Source organism: Carcharhinus amblyrhynchos, chromosome 19 (assembly GCF_965287045.1).
Source record: "Carcharhinus amblyrhynchos chromosome 19, sCarAmb.v2.hapA, whole genome shotgun sequence".
NCBI lineage: Eukaryota > Metazoa > Chordata > Chondrichthyes > Carcharhiniformes > Carcharhinidae > Carcharhinus > Carcharhinus amblyrhynchos.
In genome coordinates this window covers 17,151,348-17,170,296 of record NC_137342.1, presented here as the reverse complement: position 1 = coordinate 17,170,296, position 18,949 = coordinate 17,151,348, and the positions used below count along the sequence as shown (strand labels likewise).

General features: G+C 39.4%; 1 protein-coding gene across 1 annotated transcript in view; it reads right to left on the bottom strand.

Moving 5' to 3' along the window:
* The window catches only part of lamb1a (laminin, beta 1a), an 81,953-nt gene that overhangs the window by 60,461 nt on the left and 2,543 nt on the right, over positions 1–18,949 (bottom strand). Inside the window, exons 3-8 of the mRNA XM_080207297.1 lie at positions 9,937–10,066; positions 7,502–7,575; positions 4,724–4,912; positions 4,452–4,515; positions 2,959–3,164; positions 1,370–1,490 (exon numbers count right to left, since the gene is read on the bottom strand). Coding sequence (XP_080063423.1) covers positions 1,370–1,490; positions 2,959–3,164; positions 4,452–4,515; positions 4,724–4,912; positions 7,502–7,575; positions 9,937–10,066 — 784 coding nt within the window. The remainder of the gene's footprint in view (positions 1–1,369; positions 1,491–2,958; positions 3,165–4,451; positions 4,516–4,723; positions 4,913–7,501; positions 7,576–9,936; positions 10,067–18,949) is intronic.

The following is an 18,949-nucleotide window of genomic DNA, read 5'->3' as shown; positions in this document are numbered from 1 at the left end:
TGGAGATCTGAAATAAAGCCAGAAAGTGCTGCAAAAACTCAGCAGTATCTGTGGACAGAGAAACAGATTGTTTCGAACCTGGTGTGACTGTTTTTGGGATATGACATACTGTTACCGAGGCTCTTGCTTGTGAGCTTGCAGTCATATTATAATATTTTGGTATCTGATTTAAGTGTCAGCTGCCAAAGCAACTAAATCCCATCAACTGAGCCATATGGTGTTCACCCAAAAGGTAAATCTGATTAATTAATATGCTACATGCTTATCTGAGACAATTGCATTCATTTGGCTATCAAAATGTGCCAGCTTGAAAATGGTACAAATGTTGAGACTTGCCCATTCAGCAGTCCCCTGATTTCAACGTAATAGTGGAGGAGCATTCATGCTAGGTTCATTAAAGCCTCAGTTAAAACATTATGAAACAACTTAAGTTTGAACACTACTTTTTCAAGACAATTTCATGCATTGCATAAGTCGAGCATTATTTGCAGTATTGCTTTCCCTCTTCTCTAATTATTAATCTTTTAACCAAAATTTGACAACTTATTTTAACCATTAAGAAACTAACGATGCAAAATGTAATATTTCCCATCAGCGTACACTGGAATAAAGGATGGGCAAGCCATACATCCTTCAGAGTGTAACACCACAGTAAAAAGGTCAACTGTGTGTTGCACTCATTCATGATATGCACGTGGGTTCATGGTTTGGATGACAAAATACATAAATTTGTCTGTTCACTGAACATACAATCCCTGTGAACAGTTGGGAAGAAAGTTTGAACCACAATAAGAAGTATGTTTGATTTTTCCCCTGTAAGCAACAGGTATGGTTGTCAATTACAACCAACTTTACTGTCAGTTTAGCAAAGGTTAGTGAGCCGAGGGTGATATAGATTGAATGAAAGATAGTTGGATAGTCATTTAGCATCATAGAATCCTTCTAGTGCCATCAAGCCTGCACCGACTCTCCAACGAAACATCTTACTCAGGCCTTAACTCCATAACCTCATGTATTTACCCTGCTAATCCCCCTAACCTACACATCTTTGGATACTAAGGGGCAATTTAGCATGGCCAAAGTAACCCGGACATCTTTGGACTGTGGGAGCACCCAGGTGAGGAAACCCATGCACACACAGAAGAATGTATAAACTCCAGATGAATAGTCACCCAATGCCGGAATTGAACTCGGGTCCCTGGCGCTGTGATTCAGCAATGCTAACCACTGTGCTACCCCTACTCAAGGCCAAACTCGCTAAGCTATTGGAAAATAATAACCATTTTGTATTTTACAGATAAAGAAAGCTACAAATATACGTTGCATGCAGAAGGCATGCCAAAAGTGAAGACACAAGTTTTAAACCCACTTTGGCATGCATTGCTGTTGCGGCCTTCGGCAGGTTTCCAAGGTGCATTGTGATGAAAATCCTCACATAACTCACAGTTTAAACCTCTGGTGTTGTGTCGACATACACACCGACCATGTACCTGAAAGACAATGCTAACATTTATTCAATTGCCCAATGAACTGTTATTTTAATGATATATTGCACTGCAGAAAAATTGCTAAAACTGTTTCCAAATTACTTGGATTTTCACACAAGTTCACCAGGAAGCAATACTATTAATTTGTTCGTGTCATTTTGAAGTTCTAAACAAATGTTTTTGGTAGTTACAGGGAAGAGAAAACTTCAAAATTCTTGCATAATTCCCAGTTTAAAAAAGAGGCACAAATACACAAACACATCTGCTCAATTTAATTCAAAAATCAAACTCCAACTTTCTGTATACAGTCGCACATTTGTGCCTATAACCATGATAGCCAAATTTAAACCCCAAGCTTTCTGAAACAAAATTATTCCCCAAGGATTCAAAGTAAATGTTAATGCATTAGAAACAGTATGTACTTGTATCATTTGGGATACCATTAATCAAGCGTACACTAGAAAAACATTTGGCAGGAAGGGATCAATTTCTAAGATATCCAAAGATTTTTTTAAAACTTCATCTACAATGGAACAGTGGAGGGGCCTTAAGTTGAACATAGAGCATTTCTACATTTTAAAATATTTTGCCTGAAAACTGAATCAAACATATATTTAATAAAACACTGTTGTGCTGTCAATTACCAAGACAAACATGTGCACAGGTCACATTTCACTCAATTTCCCACCAGAAAAGGGATTTCAAAGAATATAGTGGTACAGCAGACATTATATAGCAGTGAGATACAAACATCTTCCTTTGTCACATCACTGAATGAATTATCTCTGCCTCAAAACAGCTGGGGAAACAGGAATCAGAGGCACCAAGAGGGAAAGGAGAGGCAGTTTTTCCCCTAGACTACTCTTGCAAACATCCTATCAGCTGGCCCAGGCTATCACTGAATGACTCAAGGCAGGTTTGCCACCACTTTTATCTTGCAGCTGGGTTGTAACGCAGGAGAGAGGAAAGAAAAAAAAATGAATAAAAGTTGTATGGTATTAATAAAATTAGTACAATGTGCTTGATGCAAACTAAACATGTCCAGACTGCAATCTGACTGCTGTAGCAGGAAGCTGAAAGAACAGCTTTGATTGTTGAAAGTTTGTGAACTCAAATTCGGTTTTGTCTTAAGTCTCAGAACAGGAAATGGTGCAGCCAGGTCAAGGAAACTGTTCATCTGGGTTCAATTAAGCTCTGATGGAAGCACCAAACTTCACTGTGGAACTGGCACCCTCGCCATTCAAGCCTTGAAACAAAGCTTGGGCCTGTCCGCATTTTATAGTAGTCAGTTTAACACAGCAAAAATATATTTTATGGTCCCAATGTTGAATGCGGAAGCCAATGCAGTGAAAAATTTTTATAACAGTTCAACATAGAAGTGCAGTGAAAAGTATTTAGTAGCATTGTTTACCATAGAAGTTGAAAATATATGGTTTTGCTAACTTAATTTGCAAATCACTTTTGCACTCACCTTCCCGTCCACATCTTGGTCATCAGAATCATTAACAGGAGCACACTCACTGGCGTGTCCATAGCAGAAACAGTTGCCACGAACTACCATGTCATAGATAGCATAGTAATATTTTTCTTTGATTTCCATTCGCGAGTCCAGCAAATTGTCACCCAGAGTGTGGAGCTTAGTAAATTTTATCCTCAAATTTGTGATCTTCAGCATATCTTCAAAATATAACATGCAAACAAATCAAAATTCTTCCATTAAGATCAGATAGGGGCACTTCTGAAAACAATAAGACAGTTTCTCAAATACACATTCAAGATTTTTCAATCAATTTTACAAGCCTACATCCGTTAATTATTCTTCGATTCTAATTCAATGTGAGGCTAATTAGAAATCATGAGATAGAACATGTTTTCAAATTGATCAATTTTAATACTGTTGAAAAGTGTCTTAAGGCAGATCACTGGAAGATTCAGATATTAAATAGCTTCTCTGCTTAATCTGAATTTAGCACGAGAAGGTCCAGCAAATTTAATGCAGACAATGATGCTAACAGATAGCTAAGTATCTTTCCCAACAGCATGCACAAGTTAACTGCTCTTGCATGTCTTACAACACAAAAAGAATGCAAGATTGACACACAAGCCCTGCGTCCATTTGAAAAAAAAAGGAATTCCAAAGCACATTTCCACTGTAAAAGCTACACTAATTGAGACAAAAACAATATTGCAGGCTTCTTCCTCAACATCACGAGCCAAATAAAAATAAAGCTGGCGCACCCCTCCATGCAAATCAAGAACCTTGGGGACTAAGTGCTGTACAAAATAATAATTCAGCTCAAGTACAACTAGTGTGGTCCATTTCTTGCTAGAGTCTGAACCAGAGTTTGCTTATTGATTAGGAACAGACCAGGTTGGATTTGAATTTAAATCTGGGTGGACTTGTTCATTTTTATTAAGTCCATATTCAAATCGCTTTTTTTGTCATTCAGATTTTGAAAAATGGTTTGCAAAAATAGTACAATCATTTCTTTCTCTCCATTCTCTCTCCCCCACCCTTTCGGCCAGATTAGCATTGTTGTTTCATCTGGACTATAACAGGCTAAACTGAACGAGAGCTGGAATTTAGGAGGTTTAAGAACTTTTTTTTAGGTTTCCCAGCCCTCTGCCAAAAGTAACATCCTGAACATGAACATCCTCCACTTCTCTGCTGCAACCAAGTTGTACTCAAGTCAACAGGAAGCATGTGGATCAGACAGGAAACTATGATAAATGCAAATCTATTTACCCAGTTACTACCCTAGTGTAGAAAGACAATTAATTGGAAAAAACAATTACAGCGGAAACTATTTAGAGGTCCACATTAGCAATGGCAGTAATAAGATTAAATCATTGTGCTGTGTAAATAATTGACAGCAATCAGAGTGTGAAGTTTATGTAAAAGTTTACTCTTTATTAAAATAAAAACATTGCGGTGATAGAAACAAGTTACGTAATAACAATTACTTTGTATTCTTCGGCTATAAGGGTCTTCAATTTTAAAGGCTGGATCCAACACCCGGTAAATAACCTAAAGACAGACAAGATAAGTTTACCAGAAAAACCTAAATGGTAAGGAAAAGCATCAGACAAACTTGGTTAATTCAACAGCCATGATAATATGTATCTATACATCGTGGATTGCTACTTTAAACTCCATTTTAATACACACACTACTTTGAACCAGGCGGAATGCCCAGACAAACAGCTCTGTTCACGATCAAACATTTGCTACAAACCTCTCCTTCAGTAGAAGGTTCGATATCAGAGTACCGAGAGTCACAAATAATGTCATCCACTTTCTTCAATGATCCTGTTGAGATGCCGGGAAAGGATGACTCGCAATCATAAGCGTAATACCGATAGACCTGCCAGGTCTCTCCGAAATCGGAAGATCGCTCTATCATCATAGCAGCTGGACGAAAAGTCTGGAGAAAAATATATACTTTTTTTCACAAAATTTAGCCAAATGTGTTTCAATAATTTGGATGGGCAAAGAAACACAGGGACATGAGTCAGTCATTCTGTTAGGTCATGGGTGATTTCAACTTTATTTAGCAACCTTTGATCCATTTCCCCAACACCCTTATCCAACATAGGCCTGTCGATCTAACTTAAAAATTTTAATTGGCCCAGAATCCATATTGTGTTGGGAAAGAATTTCATATCTTTATCCTTTGCGCTAAAAACTGTTTCCTGATTTACTTCTGAAAGGCCCAATTCCAATTTTAAGATTATGTCTTCTTGACCTTAGAGTGTTTTAAGCATCAGCATACCTTAATGCAGAAACCGTCCTGTGCGTGATTAGCATTTTCCCAAAAGACAGACTTGGATTTATATAGTGCCTTACATCTTAGGATATCTCAAAATGCTTTCCAGCCAATGAAATGCTTTTTATGTTGGGTCACTGTTGTAATAGGAATCAACAGCCAATTTGCATACAGCAAGGTCTCCCAATCAATAAAGTGATAATGACAAAATAATTGGTCCTATATTAACATAGGAATAGATATTGACTGGGGAGCAACGATAGCTCCCCTACCCCTCGTCAAAATAGTAGAATCTTTTACATCCACTTGACAGAGCTTCAGTTTAACATCTCAGCTGAGGGATGGCACCCCTAACAGTGCAGCTCGTCTCCAATGCCACATTGCAATGTCAGCTTTGAACTTAAACTCACAACCTACTGACTCAGAGGTGAAAGTGTGACTGGGAGAGAGAGACATGGGCGACAGTGGGAAAGAAAGAATACTACTACTTTTAGGGAGGACTAGTCGAATAAGCTAAATAAAATGGTGACTTTGTCAATATATTAAATTCTACAAATTTAGAAACAAGCATTGCTTCAAGGAACGATCATTAATGCTATACATAATCCAAAATTATGGAGGGATGGGTACTGCTTACCTATAATCTATTATGTTAACAATGATTGCAAATATACTTGCACTTTTTTTTTTAAGAAAGACCTCATTAACCCTCAAATAACTCATCTTTAAAATCCTCATTATTATGTCCTCATTACATTCTGCAAAGCATCTAGTATATTTTCCTAAAAAGGTGAACCCACAAATAAAGGGAAAAAAATTTAGAAACAGAAACAACAATGAAGACAATTCTCTCAGTAACTAATTTTCTCTCTATGCCATACAACTTCATTATCACAGGATCGTGTAGAAACTTCTACATTGCAGATCACCACTCAGAAAACTTCAAGCAGGCTCGCTCATGTGAAATTCGGTTCAGTATGTTTCAAGGAGTACCTATGCCAAGCTTGCAACATCCAATGTGCCCACAGAAGACCCAGGTGATGCAGGTACAGAAGATCCTCCAAGCACTAACAATGACAATATGAACCACAGTTCTGTGGGCACCCATATCAATCATCCCCAAGATTCATCAACTGCAACATCAATGGCAAGTGATCACAACATAGTCACTTATAGCCTGGACATACTCAGACAAAAAAAAGTCTACCACCACAAGGGTAACTGACAAAGAGCAATAAATGCCTTGCCAGTGACAGAGAAGGAATTTTCAAGAACACAGTCAGTGGCATCCAAGTACTAGCCAAGGCAGATGAACTCAAGTTTAAATTGTTATTGACGTAGATTCCCTACATTATGGCACCATAACATTACATTTACTTCTTAATTACAGTATAGAATCATAGAACTCTACAGTGCAGAAAGAGGCCCTTCAGCCCATCGAGTCTGCACCGACCACCATCCCACCCAGACCCTACCCCCATATCCCAACATATTTTACCTGCTAATCCCTCTAACGTAAGCATCCTAGTACCCCAACGGGCAATTTTTTAGCATGGCCAATCAACCTAACCCGCACATCTTTGGAGTGTGGGAGGAAACCGGAGTACCCAGAAGAAACCCACACTGACACGAGGAGAATGTGCAAACTCCACACAGACCATGACCCAAGCCGGGAATCGAACCCAGGTCCCTGGAGCTGTGAAGCAGCAGTGCTAACCATTGTGCTACCCCACAAATTAAATGACAAATTAAAATCAAAGAACGGCTAAAACCATTCCTAATGTTTCTCTAGTGGCTGTTTATAGAGCAGTTTTCATGGGGAGATTACCTCCAAGTACAGGAGTATCTATGGCAGATAGTTATGAATCAAGCATTAATTGTACATTTAAATTTAAAAAGATAAACTCTCAGTATTCCTGAAATGGGAGTTTTATTAAAAGTTAGAGGTATGTCAGATGATCGAAGCAGTGAGTTAAAAAGTAGCTATTCTAAAAGTCTCATAAAACTTCAGTAAAATTCACAAGTCCTTTATAGAACTTCACTATTTTCACCACCCAAAGGAGCAATAACTTACAAAAATATAAAGCACGAGAGCAATTATTACAGGTTTGAAAATTTACATTGAATGGCAGTTAAAATTTGTGACTTGCTCATTCCAAAAAAATTGGACTGATGGTGGTTATTCCATATATAAAAAAAAACGAGCCTTTCAGCAACTTGAGCACATGTAAGTAACTAACTGCATACCTTGAATGTCATAATCAGGTGGGTAAAATGGAATTCAGCTTCCAGATCCAGTTGAAGGGAAACATTCTCTATGCCTGTGGAAGGAAAAAGCAAATTTTTAATGAAGGAAAAAAGAGAAAACTCATGGCATCAGTTTGAACAGTTTTACAATGCTGAAGTAGTAAAACATAAGCTACATAGCAATTACAACACAGAAACAGGTCATTTAACCCAGATGGTCTATGTTGGGTTTTTATAATGTCAAGGCACCAATCACTCATAAGGGAATTTGGGGTAAACACATTGTGGGTTTAAGACGAGGTACATAAGGACATTTATACAAGATAGAAAGCTTGATGACAACAGCAGCAAAGCCATGCATGCTGTGTTCTATCCACAAACAAAAGTGAAACTGAGACTGGGTTACATGACACACTTCCTTTCTTATGATAGCATGCTGCTACCCCTTAAAAAGGTATATTACAACAGTCCGTACTGGTGTTTATTCTCCACCCTACAAATAAAAATACAGAAAGCAATAACTTCACTCAGACAGTACAAATGAACAATTAATGAAATAATTAGGAGAAGCAGGGTAAAGTATCAAAGTGGCAGAATCAAAAACAGCCACCATTTCTACAAGTAATTGGCCATTTATCTTTTCACAAGCAGGATGGCACGGCAGCACAGTGGTGTGCCAGGGATCCAGGTTCAATGCCAGCCACAGGTCACTGTCTGTGCAGAATTTGCACATTTCTCCCCCCCCCACCCAGTGTCTGCATGGGTTTCTTCCGGGTGCTCTGGTTTCCTCCCACAGTCCACAAATGTGTGGATTAAGTTGACTGGCCATGCTAAATTGGCCCTAGTGTCAGTGGAATTATCAGGGTAATTACATGGGGTTTCGAGAATGGGGCCTGGGTAATATTGTGGCCCAAATGGTCTCCTTCTGCACTGTAGGGATTCTATGATTCTAAGCACTGATTTCAGGTTCTTATAGATCAGAAGTTCTTTGAAAGGTGCCAAGAATGTCTCCAACAAAACTTCTAGTTTTGTACACCTGCATTTCAGAAGTGGAAATAGATCAGAGTCACAGTTTGGCACACTCTACTCTCATCAGTTCCATTCTCTGTGGTGGTAGGATCAAGTGGCAGGGGAAGAGGAGGTATTTTGAAAAGACCACAGTATTAAAGAAATAGATGAAGTAAATGCAAATACAGCTGTACTAATCTATTTACAAGCAATTCTACTAAGATTCTGAGGCACGAGAAGGTACACAAATTATCAGACTTTGCATTGGTAGAAAAATATGCAAGAAAATATGAAAATTACACTAGGTTTGACCATTAGCTTTAGTTTTTTAAGAAAACGTAACCAAAAGAAAGTGTTTGTGTACATTAAGCATTATCTTGACTAATAAAGCAAAGACAAATGATGAACGAGTTGTACAAGAGCACAGGAAGACCCAATGGCTCTAAGCTTTGAAATGAAGATGACCGGCTCAACGATTTACCCCAGAATGCCAAAGGAAATCGGGGTGGGGATGACAGGACAGTGACCTGCACATCTGTCACCTGAGAATATTGGTCAGCTTCCATGGTGTGTATGAATAGGAATTTCTCATTCAATTTTCTCTTTCGCCTCTCGTCAGACTCCTGAGATACAGTCCGATCAGCACAACAGCCCTCCATCATATCAATCAAGTGATAATTTATCAAGTGCAGACATAGGCTTTGATTGCTGGCTTGAGGGAGGGTCCCCACAGCCAAGTTGATGTCCTCACTCAGTTATAATTTGCAGCAACAGGGTCACATGTCAGAATTGTGAACTAGAAACTCCAGCTGATTTAATGCATCTTTCTCTCTCTCTCTCACGCACACAAGTCTAGAAGCATGAAAATCAACTATAGCAACCAGCTGAGCTTAATTAACACAGCACAGGGCAGAGATTAAATCCAACAACTGTCTACATGGCTCAGTATTGCACCAGCAACAGTTTACTCACCAACTTATGACGCTGAAAGCTCTAGGTTAACATATAAAAAAGGCCTTTTACAACTGAAGGTTTATTAGTCCACATCATTCAACAAAATTCACATACTAAATATGTATATATTGCTTTATAGAATCCCTACAGTGCAGAAGGAAGCCATTTGGCCCATCTAACCCAGGCCCTATTCCCATAACCCCTTTCATTTGCCCCTTGAAATTAAGAGGCAATTTAATATCGCCAATCCACATAACTCGCACATCCTTGGATTGATAGAGGAAACAGCACCTGGAGGAAACCCATGCAGACACAGGGAGAACATGCAAACTCCACACAGACGGTGACCCAAGCCAGGAATCGAACCCAGATCCCTGGCACTGTGAGGAAGCAGTGCTAACCACTGTGCCACCGGGACACCCTGGTTTATAATGATCACCTGACTTTTCTATACCCCAAACAACCAGACTTACCATTTTCAGACTGCCACCAGGTGTTCAGTCGGTTGTGAGCAAACGTTGTGACAACGTTCTCAATTCTATGACTGTTCGGGTTTTCAGCAAAGACAGTCCGTGAATCACAAGAGAAGCATTTCTTTTCTTCCTGCAAAAACAAAATCGAAGATGGTTAGTACATTTTCCATTTTCTTCATGCTGAACACAATGCAAAATTGAATGGAACCCAAAGAGCAAATGTGGAAAGTACACTAATCTCCATTTGTCGTTTTTCCTGATAACGAACAAAACTCTCAGCTTGGAATGTTGCCACCATTCACACTGGCAGGGTTCACACCATGCATGAGCATAAGAACATAAGAACATAAGAAATAGGAGCAGGAGTAGGCCATCCAGCCCTTCGAGCCTGCCCCGCCATTCAATAAGATCATGGCTGATCTGTCGCTGCTCAGTTCCACTTTCCCGCCCTCTCCCCATAACCCTTAATCCCCTCTCCTATCAAAAACCCATCAACCCGCGTCTTAAAAATATTTAGCGAGGCAGCCTCCACCACTTCAACGGGCAGAGAATTCCAGAGATTCACCACCCTTTGAGTGAAGAAGTTCCTCCTCAACTCCGTTCTAAACCGCCCCCCTTTTATCTTGAGGCTGTGCCCCCTAGTCCTATTGTCTTTTTTGAGCGGGAAGAGTCTTTCCACCTCTATCCTATCCATCCCATTCATCATCTTATACGTCTCAATGAGATCTCCTCTCATTCTTCTAAACTCTAACGAGTTTAGAACGAGCATGACCGGTAAAATCGCACCTTCAATGCTTTCAGTCGAGATTGATGTACCAGATATGATGCACAGTCACACCTATCAAGGGATTCCAAGTTTCAATCATTGTCAGTGGAGACAGAAAGTCTATTAGGGTGTCAGAGTGGCTAACAATGATTCTATTTCCCACTCCACAGTTGGGGGACAAATACACAATCAGATCTTGTTAGTCACTGGGCCATATAAGAGAACATTGGGATGGGTGACCAAAAGCTTGGAGGGTTTGAAAGTGCATCCAGAAGATAAAGCGAGGGCAAGAAGGGCGGGTTTCCAAAGCTTTGGACCAGGTAATTAAAGGAGTCATCAATGGTGAAATGACAAAAGGCTGGGTAACAAAAAATGGCCGGAAATGAAGTAGAGATCTGACAGCAGAGGTTACAGAGTCAAGGGATTTGAAGAAAAAGGGTAAAAATTTTAAAATTGAGTTATCACTGGAATGTGAACCAACATAGGTGAGCAAGCACAGGGGTTATGGATGAATGAGACACTTGAAAATTATTAGGCACCATTTTTGGATGAGCCCAGGTTTACAACAGACAACCCGCAGGAGAGCACTGGATTAGTTTAATCAAGTCTAGAAGCAACAAAGACATAGACAATAATTTCAGCTAATGAAGAGAGGCAGGATAGTTCACATACAGGAAGGAATACATAAGCTAAAATATTTCTTAAACTGCCAAGTACAAGTCATACAATGCCAATGTCAGAAGACATCCTTTTGCCACCAGTTTGTTATATATTTTGTGTTGCTTCACCCAAGGAAATGGGAAACGCATAGGGAAGTTAGTCTCAAGTCTCAACAACAGATCAATAAGAAACTTTCAGAGGCGTATAGATATATAAATATAGATAAACATTTAACATGACAGAAAAAGTAACACATCAGATGTGACCCTTTCCTTTGTTTGTACGCTATGGTCGTGTATATTTCAAAAACATCTTCCATTACTTTGGGGAGGATCTGCACTTAAAAAGTGTAACAAAAAGTAGGAAACTACACACCGCAGCTTGCACACAATAAGATTAAATTTGGTGCAAATTCACAAAGGGGTTAACACTGAAAAGTCAATGACCAATACATCACAACCTCATACCAGAATGGGAACAGTGTCTGAAAACAAACTTGTGGTGGCTCCTTCACGAAGGGTGAAAGCGTAGTCATGTAGCATCTTTTTACAATAAATGCCAGACACAATGACATGGTTTGAAACCTATTACTCGTCTGTCTTGTTCGTAAACAAAAAAATTAGTTTGCCATGCACCTTTCATAAAATAGGGAATGAAAACACTTTGAAATTACAAATTACTACTTTAGGTTATTGGTTCATTCCTTTGGTAACTTTGAATCACTACAATTAAAAATTATCAAGAGCATGCAAGCCCAATTTACCCATTTGCAATCTATTACAGACTTTCCAGCAAATCACATACCATAAAGGCTCCAGGGGGTAAGATTCAACTTCAGCTGAGGCACAAACTGGGCCCGAGTGGATCAGCTGCCTATTATGTACCCCACGTGGTTTGCCCTTTCAAGGATTTTGATGTTTAATCAAAATTACTATCCTAGAAACTACATTAACTGAAGTTACTCACGGAAATTAGTTATTATTCGGAAAGAGTGAAAAGTGCAAAACTGCTTTTTTTTTTGCACTGATCTGTTTGCAAGGTACCTGTTGCTTTTCAGCAAGTTTTAAATCTGAAACAGACGCGCCTGCATTAGAACACATTTAATTCCCAAACAGAATTCAAATAACTCACAGCAGCTGTTGACTAGAAATCCACAAGTGATGTTCAAAGCTTTAAAGCAATGAAAGTCACCTATGACACGGATTAGATACTGTGACGAGATTGCTGTTCTCAGTGGGGATGAAATGTAATTTTTTTTTGTAAATTTGACAATGGCCAAATTTCTTCAAGGCATCATTATCTGCACAATTTCTTGAACAAACCAGATAAGACCAGGAGCCATTCAAATTTAACAACTCTGTACCACTTGCAGAATGAGGACAAAATAGGATTGCCGATTGTGATTGGAAGCAATAATCTTACATGAAAGCAGCTGTCAAAACTCCAATTGATTAAGCTTTACAATTCAGCTGCAACAAAAGCATTTAATTCGGAGTAACTTGTTATCCCATGCTGCTGAAAGCTTTTCAAACCGAATAATACACTTTGAGTTTTGACTTTTATGGAAAATAGAAAAAAGGCTATTCACGCTCAAATGAAAAACACGTGTCTGAATTGGTTTGATAAGTGTTCCTACCAGAAGCTGAGACTGAAGATTGGACAGCATGATTAGGTAAATGGCCAAACTGGTTCTAAAAGGGGAAAGCTTTACTAGATTTTGGACTGACTAATGAAGAATTGAAAGTAGGAGTGCTGGAAATACTCTGGTCAGGTAGCATCTGAAGAGAAAAAAATGCTTGTGTTTCAGGTTGAAGACGAGGAAAAGATCTGATTACAATTACTGTCGAGACTCACTGAGATCACGAGAGCCAGTACTTTAATCTGATGAATGAATTACAGGGGCACATTTCTGCACAGCTACGATGAAGATTTATGAACCTGAAATGTTTGCTCTTCTCTCTATTGATGCTGATAGACCTGAGTATTTCCTGCATCTTCTGATTTTAGTTGAGATATACAGTATCTACAGTACATTGCTCTTGCTTGATGCTGATGTTGGCTGTCTGCATGGGTTTCCTCCTACAGTCCAAAGATGTGCAGGTTAGGTGCATTAGCATGATAATTGGCCTTTCGTGTCCCAGGATGTGTAGGTTGGCGGGATTAACAGGGTAAATATGTGGGGTTATGTGGGTAGGGCCTGAGTGGGATTGTTGTTGTTGCAGGCTTGATGGGCTGAATGCCTCCTTCTGCACTGTAGGGTTTCTATGATTCTATGAATGAAATAGCAATATATATTTTTCACCTCAATGGTGAAACATGCAAGAATAGTTAACTAGTTTGGAAGCTCTGCAAACAGACATGTATCGTTAGCACTGGAAGACTGCACCAGTACATTTATGGATTCACATTCTGCATACATTCTTTGGATTACTTCCTCTGAGTAAAGATTCAGCAGTTTCAGGAAAGGTAGTGAAGGACATACTTCTGTCTACATTAACAGGCATGAAATGCAAATGGTCGAAAGCTTCAAGTTTCTCATGTTCAGATCACCAACAATTGTCCTGGTCCATCCACGCTGATGTTATAATTAGAAAGCCCACCAACATCTCTACTTTCTCAGAAGACGAAAGAAATTCGGCATGTCTACTACGACTCTCACCAAATTTACAGATACACCACAGCTTGGCATGCAAGAAACTACAAAGACGCGTGAATGTAGCCCAGTCCATCACACGCCTCCCATCTATTGACTCTATGTTTTCCACTGCCTCGGGAAAGCAGCCAGCATAATTGAGGACACCATTCACCCTGGACATACCCTCTTACAGCAGGAAAATGATACAAAAATCTGAGATCACATACCAACCAACTCAAGAAAAGCTTCTTCCCTGCTGTTATCAAACTTCTGAATGAGCCTATCACATATTACGTTGATCTTTCTCGTCACACTATCTGCACCTTATCCTTTCCTTCTGCCTACATACTCTCCGAAGGGTATGTTTTGTCTGCACAGCACATGTTGTTTCTCAATACACGTGACAACAATAAATCAAATCAAAGGTAGGGCATGATCTTTCTTACTTGTCCCGCCGGTCGATCAGCAAGGCAATCCATTAAGATAGGGCGAGAACTGAAAAAATATTGGGATCGCGTCTAGTTGCTCGCCTTCGCAATCTTACCAGCACAGAATTGTGAGGTAGAATGGTCTGCATGCACTATTTTTCCCCATTTTACTGCTCAGTCTGCTGCTGGTCACACTCGGCTCAGCTATATAATAGTCAGACCTAATAGTTAAGAGTGCTGGGACTCATGATCTGTGTTTATAGGAACCAGTGGATGACTTGCAGACACACATTTTTTGGAGTATGATTCAATCAGTTCTAGGTGGCCAGGGTGTTTATACCAAACTAACCCCCAGTCGACAAGGAGAATAAAATTGCATCCATGTAATGCAAAATGACATTCAATTAAGCAAACTATAAAAAGAAATAAATAGCATGTGTATTATAACTGGAAACTGAACATATTTAGCCGCTACAGATAACATTGGGAGCATATTCCCCAGTTTCTATATGAAGGCTTGAAGTCTTAGAGATCAGTTGACTGCTGAGCAGAACTTTTCTTTTTCACATCTGACCTATCAGGAACAAAATTAATTTCTTCCACGTCAAGTTCTACTTAGTGTTCGATTCACTTTCTTGCATGCTTACCTCATTAGTTTGAAGGTGCAGGAAAGACAGAGTGCAGCCCAGATCCTCTCCTGCACAAATTTGTATTCACTCTTTGCACATTACCGCCCAGTTAAATAAGCTCTACCTCATCATCAATCCTTCTGTTTTCAATAGTCGCTCCAAAATCTCTCTTTATCATGCCTTCACAACCCTTTCTTAACCAATTCCTACCCGTGCCCATGACCTTATATTTTCTGGTTTGATTCTATAAGAAAAGATGTCCCTGCTCTTTAATAATTCTGAGAGATCTTTCACATTCACTGAAGCAAACAGTTGGGTTTAATGTTGCATCCAAAAGATGAGACCTTTAAATTGTTTAACAGTACCTCTGTACTGTATTAAAATGTGAGGAAATGCAGATTTTTTATTTGTATGTGGGAAACAAAAATAGAGGTGTGAAATTGCAGTGAAGCGGGTAGGTGATTGGCCATTAAGTACTTCCAATTCATTTTGCCTAAACTGGGGAATTAAAATTGGAAATGGAAGCCAAGGCTGGAGGGATTAATTTGCATTTAATAAATAAAATAACTAATGCACAATTAAGATGTCTGGGCAGGTGATGTGTTGCAGCTATGTATGCAAGACCAGGTGTATGCTGGTATGACCCATGACCAACATCTGCAAAAAATGCCTGCGGAACAAGAAACTTCAGCTCAGAGTTAATGAGCTAGAGGCTGAGCTATGGACACTGCTGCAATGTATCAGAGAGAGGGAACGTTACCTGGATACTTTCTTCCAGAAGGAAGTCACATCCCTCAAGCTAAAGTCGACTGAATGGTTAACGGTTAGCGATAGGATGGTGTGTTAATGAATTGGGTACTTATGAAGATGAGAAGGAAGCAGCGGGGGAGCCTCAACCTTCACAACTGTCGAACAGGTTTGAGGTTTGTGCAACTTGAATGGATGTGACTAGGACTGCAAGGTGGATAAATGAAATGACCATTCCAGAGATGTGGCTACAAGGTGACCAATGAATATTCAAGGTGCTTGACATTTCATAAGGACAGGAAGCTAGGAATGGTGGTGGAGGAGCTCTGTTAATTGGCGATGACTTCAGTACGATAGAGAGGTAGACTTTGTTCTAAAAATCATAGAGTGTAGAATCATTTTGCTTAGAGATAAGAAATAGCAAAGTTAAGAGGTTACTTAAGGAAGTAGTTGATAAGCTGCCGAACAGTAACTATACTGCAGGATGAGAATACAGGAAGAATGAAAGGGGTTTTTAAGAAAGATATGGCAATAATCATGTGATTTTAATCTAAACGGAAATAGGACACGTCACGCTGACAAAGGCAGCCTGGAAGATAGTTCTTAGAGTTTTTGGGATAAGTTCTTGGGGAAACCTACCAGAGAGCAGGCATTTCAAGGCCTATTAGTGTGCAATGTGGCAGGACTAATTAATGACCTCATTTTAAAGGAGCCTCAAGGTAGTAGCAATTATAAAATGATTGAATTTCGCACTCAGTTCAAGCGAGAGAAGAATGGGTCGGTTACTTGCTTTGGTATGAAATTTGAAGTGGCTAAAGTGAACTGGGAAAGGGTAGTACGGTCAAGATAGAGTGGCAAACATTTAAGGAAATATTTCATAACACTCAACAAAGATATATTCCAGTGAGAAGGAAAGACTCCAGAAGAAGGATGCACCAATCATGGCTAATGAAGGAAGCTAATTGAAAACAAAGATATACAATTCTACAAAAGGTTATTGATATGTCAGAAGATTAAACAAAATTTTAAAAACCAGTGAAGAATGACTAAATAAAAGGGGAAAAGTAGCACAAGAGAAAACTAGCTAAAAACATGAAACAGATGGTAATAGTTTCTACAAATAGTTAAAAAGAAAAAGCATAACTGAAGTGAATGCAGGTCCTCTGGAAAGAAACTCTGGGGAATGAATGGGAACAAGGAAATGGCAGAAAGGTTAAACAGGTATTTTGTGTATGTCTTCATTTCGGAGGACACAAAATATTTATAAATATTTATAAATCAAAATATTAGAACTAAAGGACTTCAGCCTAGAGTTTTAAAAGAAATGACTGTGGAGTCAGTGGATGCATTGGTTGCAATTGTCCACATTCCCCTAGATTCTAGAAAGGTTTCATGGTACATAAGTCATAAAAGTCTAGTATACAGATGCAGCACATGATTAAGAAGGCAAATGAAATGTAACTTATCAAAAAGAGAATGGAATATAAAAGTAGGGAAGTTTTACTACAGTTGAGACCACACAGAGTAGCTTTGGACTCCTTGATTAACAAGATATATAATTGCAATGGTAATAGGTTGGAGAAGATCCACTTGATTAATTCCTGGGATGAAGGGGTTAGTTTGTGAGGAAAGCTTGGGCTTGTATCCATTGGCATTTAGAAGATTGAGAAGTAAACTTATTTGTCACAAGTAGGCTTACATTAACACTGCAATGAAGTTACTGTGAAAATCCTCTAGTCGCCACACTCCAGTGACAGTTTGGGTACACTGAAGGAGAATTTAGCATGGCCAATGCACCTAACCAGCATATCTTTTGGACTGTGGGGGGAAACCAGAGCACCAGGAGGAAGCCCACGCAGAAATGGGGAGAACATGCAAACTCCACACAGAGTAACCCAAGCCAGGAATCGAACCCGAGTCCCTGGTGCTGTGAGGCAGCAGTGCTAACCACTGTGCCACCATGCCACCCTGAAGTTATTGAAAAATATAAGAGCTTGCGGGGACTTGACAAGGTGCATGCTGAAAGAATGTTTCCCTTCATGATCAAGATTAATACTAGGGGACATGGGTTAAAAATAAGAGAGCACCCATTCCAACAAGGAAGGGAAGAACTTTTTTCTGAATGTGGTATTCGCTTCACCAGGGAGAAGGTTGGCTTGGTCATTTAACAGTTTAAAGTCAGAGTTAGATAAATTGATTGACAAGGGAGTCATAGGGTATGGGATAGAAAACAAAAATAGATTTGAGGCCACAATTAGATCAACCTGTTCTTAGCAAATGGTAGCGAGGCTTAAGGGACCAAATGGCCTATTCTTGCTCCCTAATTTGTATGTTCGTTTAAAAAGGAATTACCATGAAATATCTGTTAAAATCTGTTTACGTTGTTGACAAAATCATTGGCACATAATAAATGCTTATTATATATGCTTGGGTTACTCTGTGTGGAGTTTGCATGTTCTCCCCATTTCTGCGTGGGCTTCCTCCTGGTGCTCTGGTTTCCCCCCACAGTCCAAAAGATGTGCTGGTTAGGTGCATTGGCCATGCTAAATTCTCCTTCAGTGTACCCAAACTGTCACTGGAGTGTGGCGACTAGAGGATTTTCACAGTAACTTCATTGCAGTGTTAATGTAAGCCTACTTGTGACAAATACACTGAGCAGTTATTGATTTTTAATATGCTTATGAAACGCACGTGCAGCCGCCCAAAGCATCCACAACTGTAACAGCAGAATCACAGAGGATCAAATAGTCATCTTCAAAAACTGGAAACAAGTTCCTTTAGGAGAACTGATGAAAATTTAAGTATAAATGTCACCTCCCAAAGGCAGAGATTAAAATTTTCTCTGATTACTTTCAGGCTTACAGTCCTCCAAACTGGTCAGCCCTGCAGCTTTCTGCACTCCAGCCATGATTAATTAGCTGCCCATTCAGAAATAAGCTGGCATTTTTTGCATCTGGTTTGAAGATCCACGCTTTCACAGACCGATAGCACTCACTCATGTGAAATTCAGTGTGAAAACAGCTCAAAGCTGCATTTTCACAAGTATCCACGTGCACAGTTCCTTTTGATCATTGCAATCTGATCCACAGCACAACCAAGGTAGTGATGTGATGCCTCAGGGAGCATTACAAAGCCACATTTTTAAAAG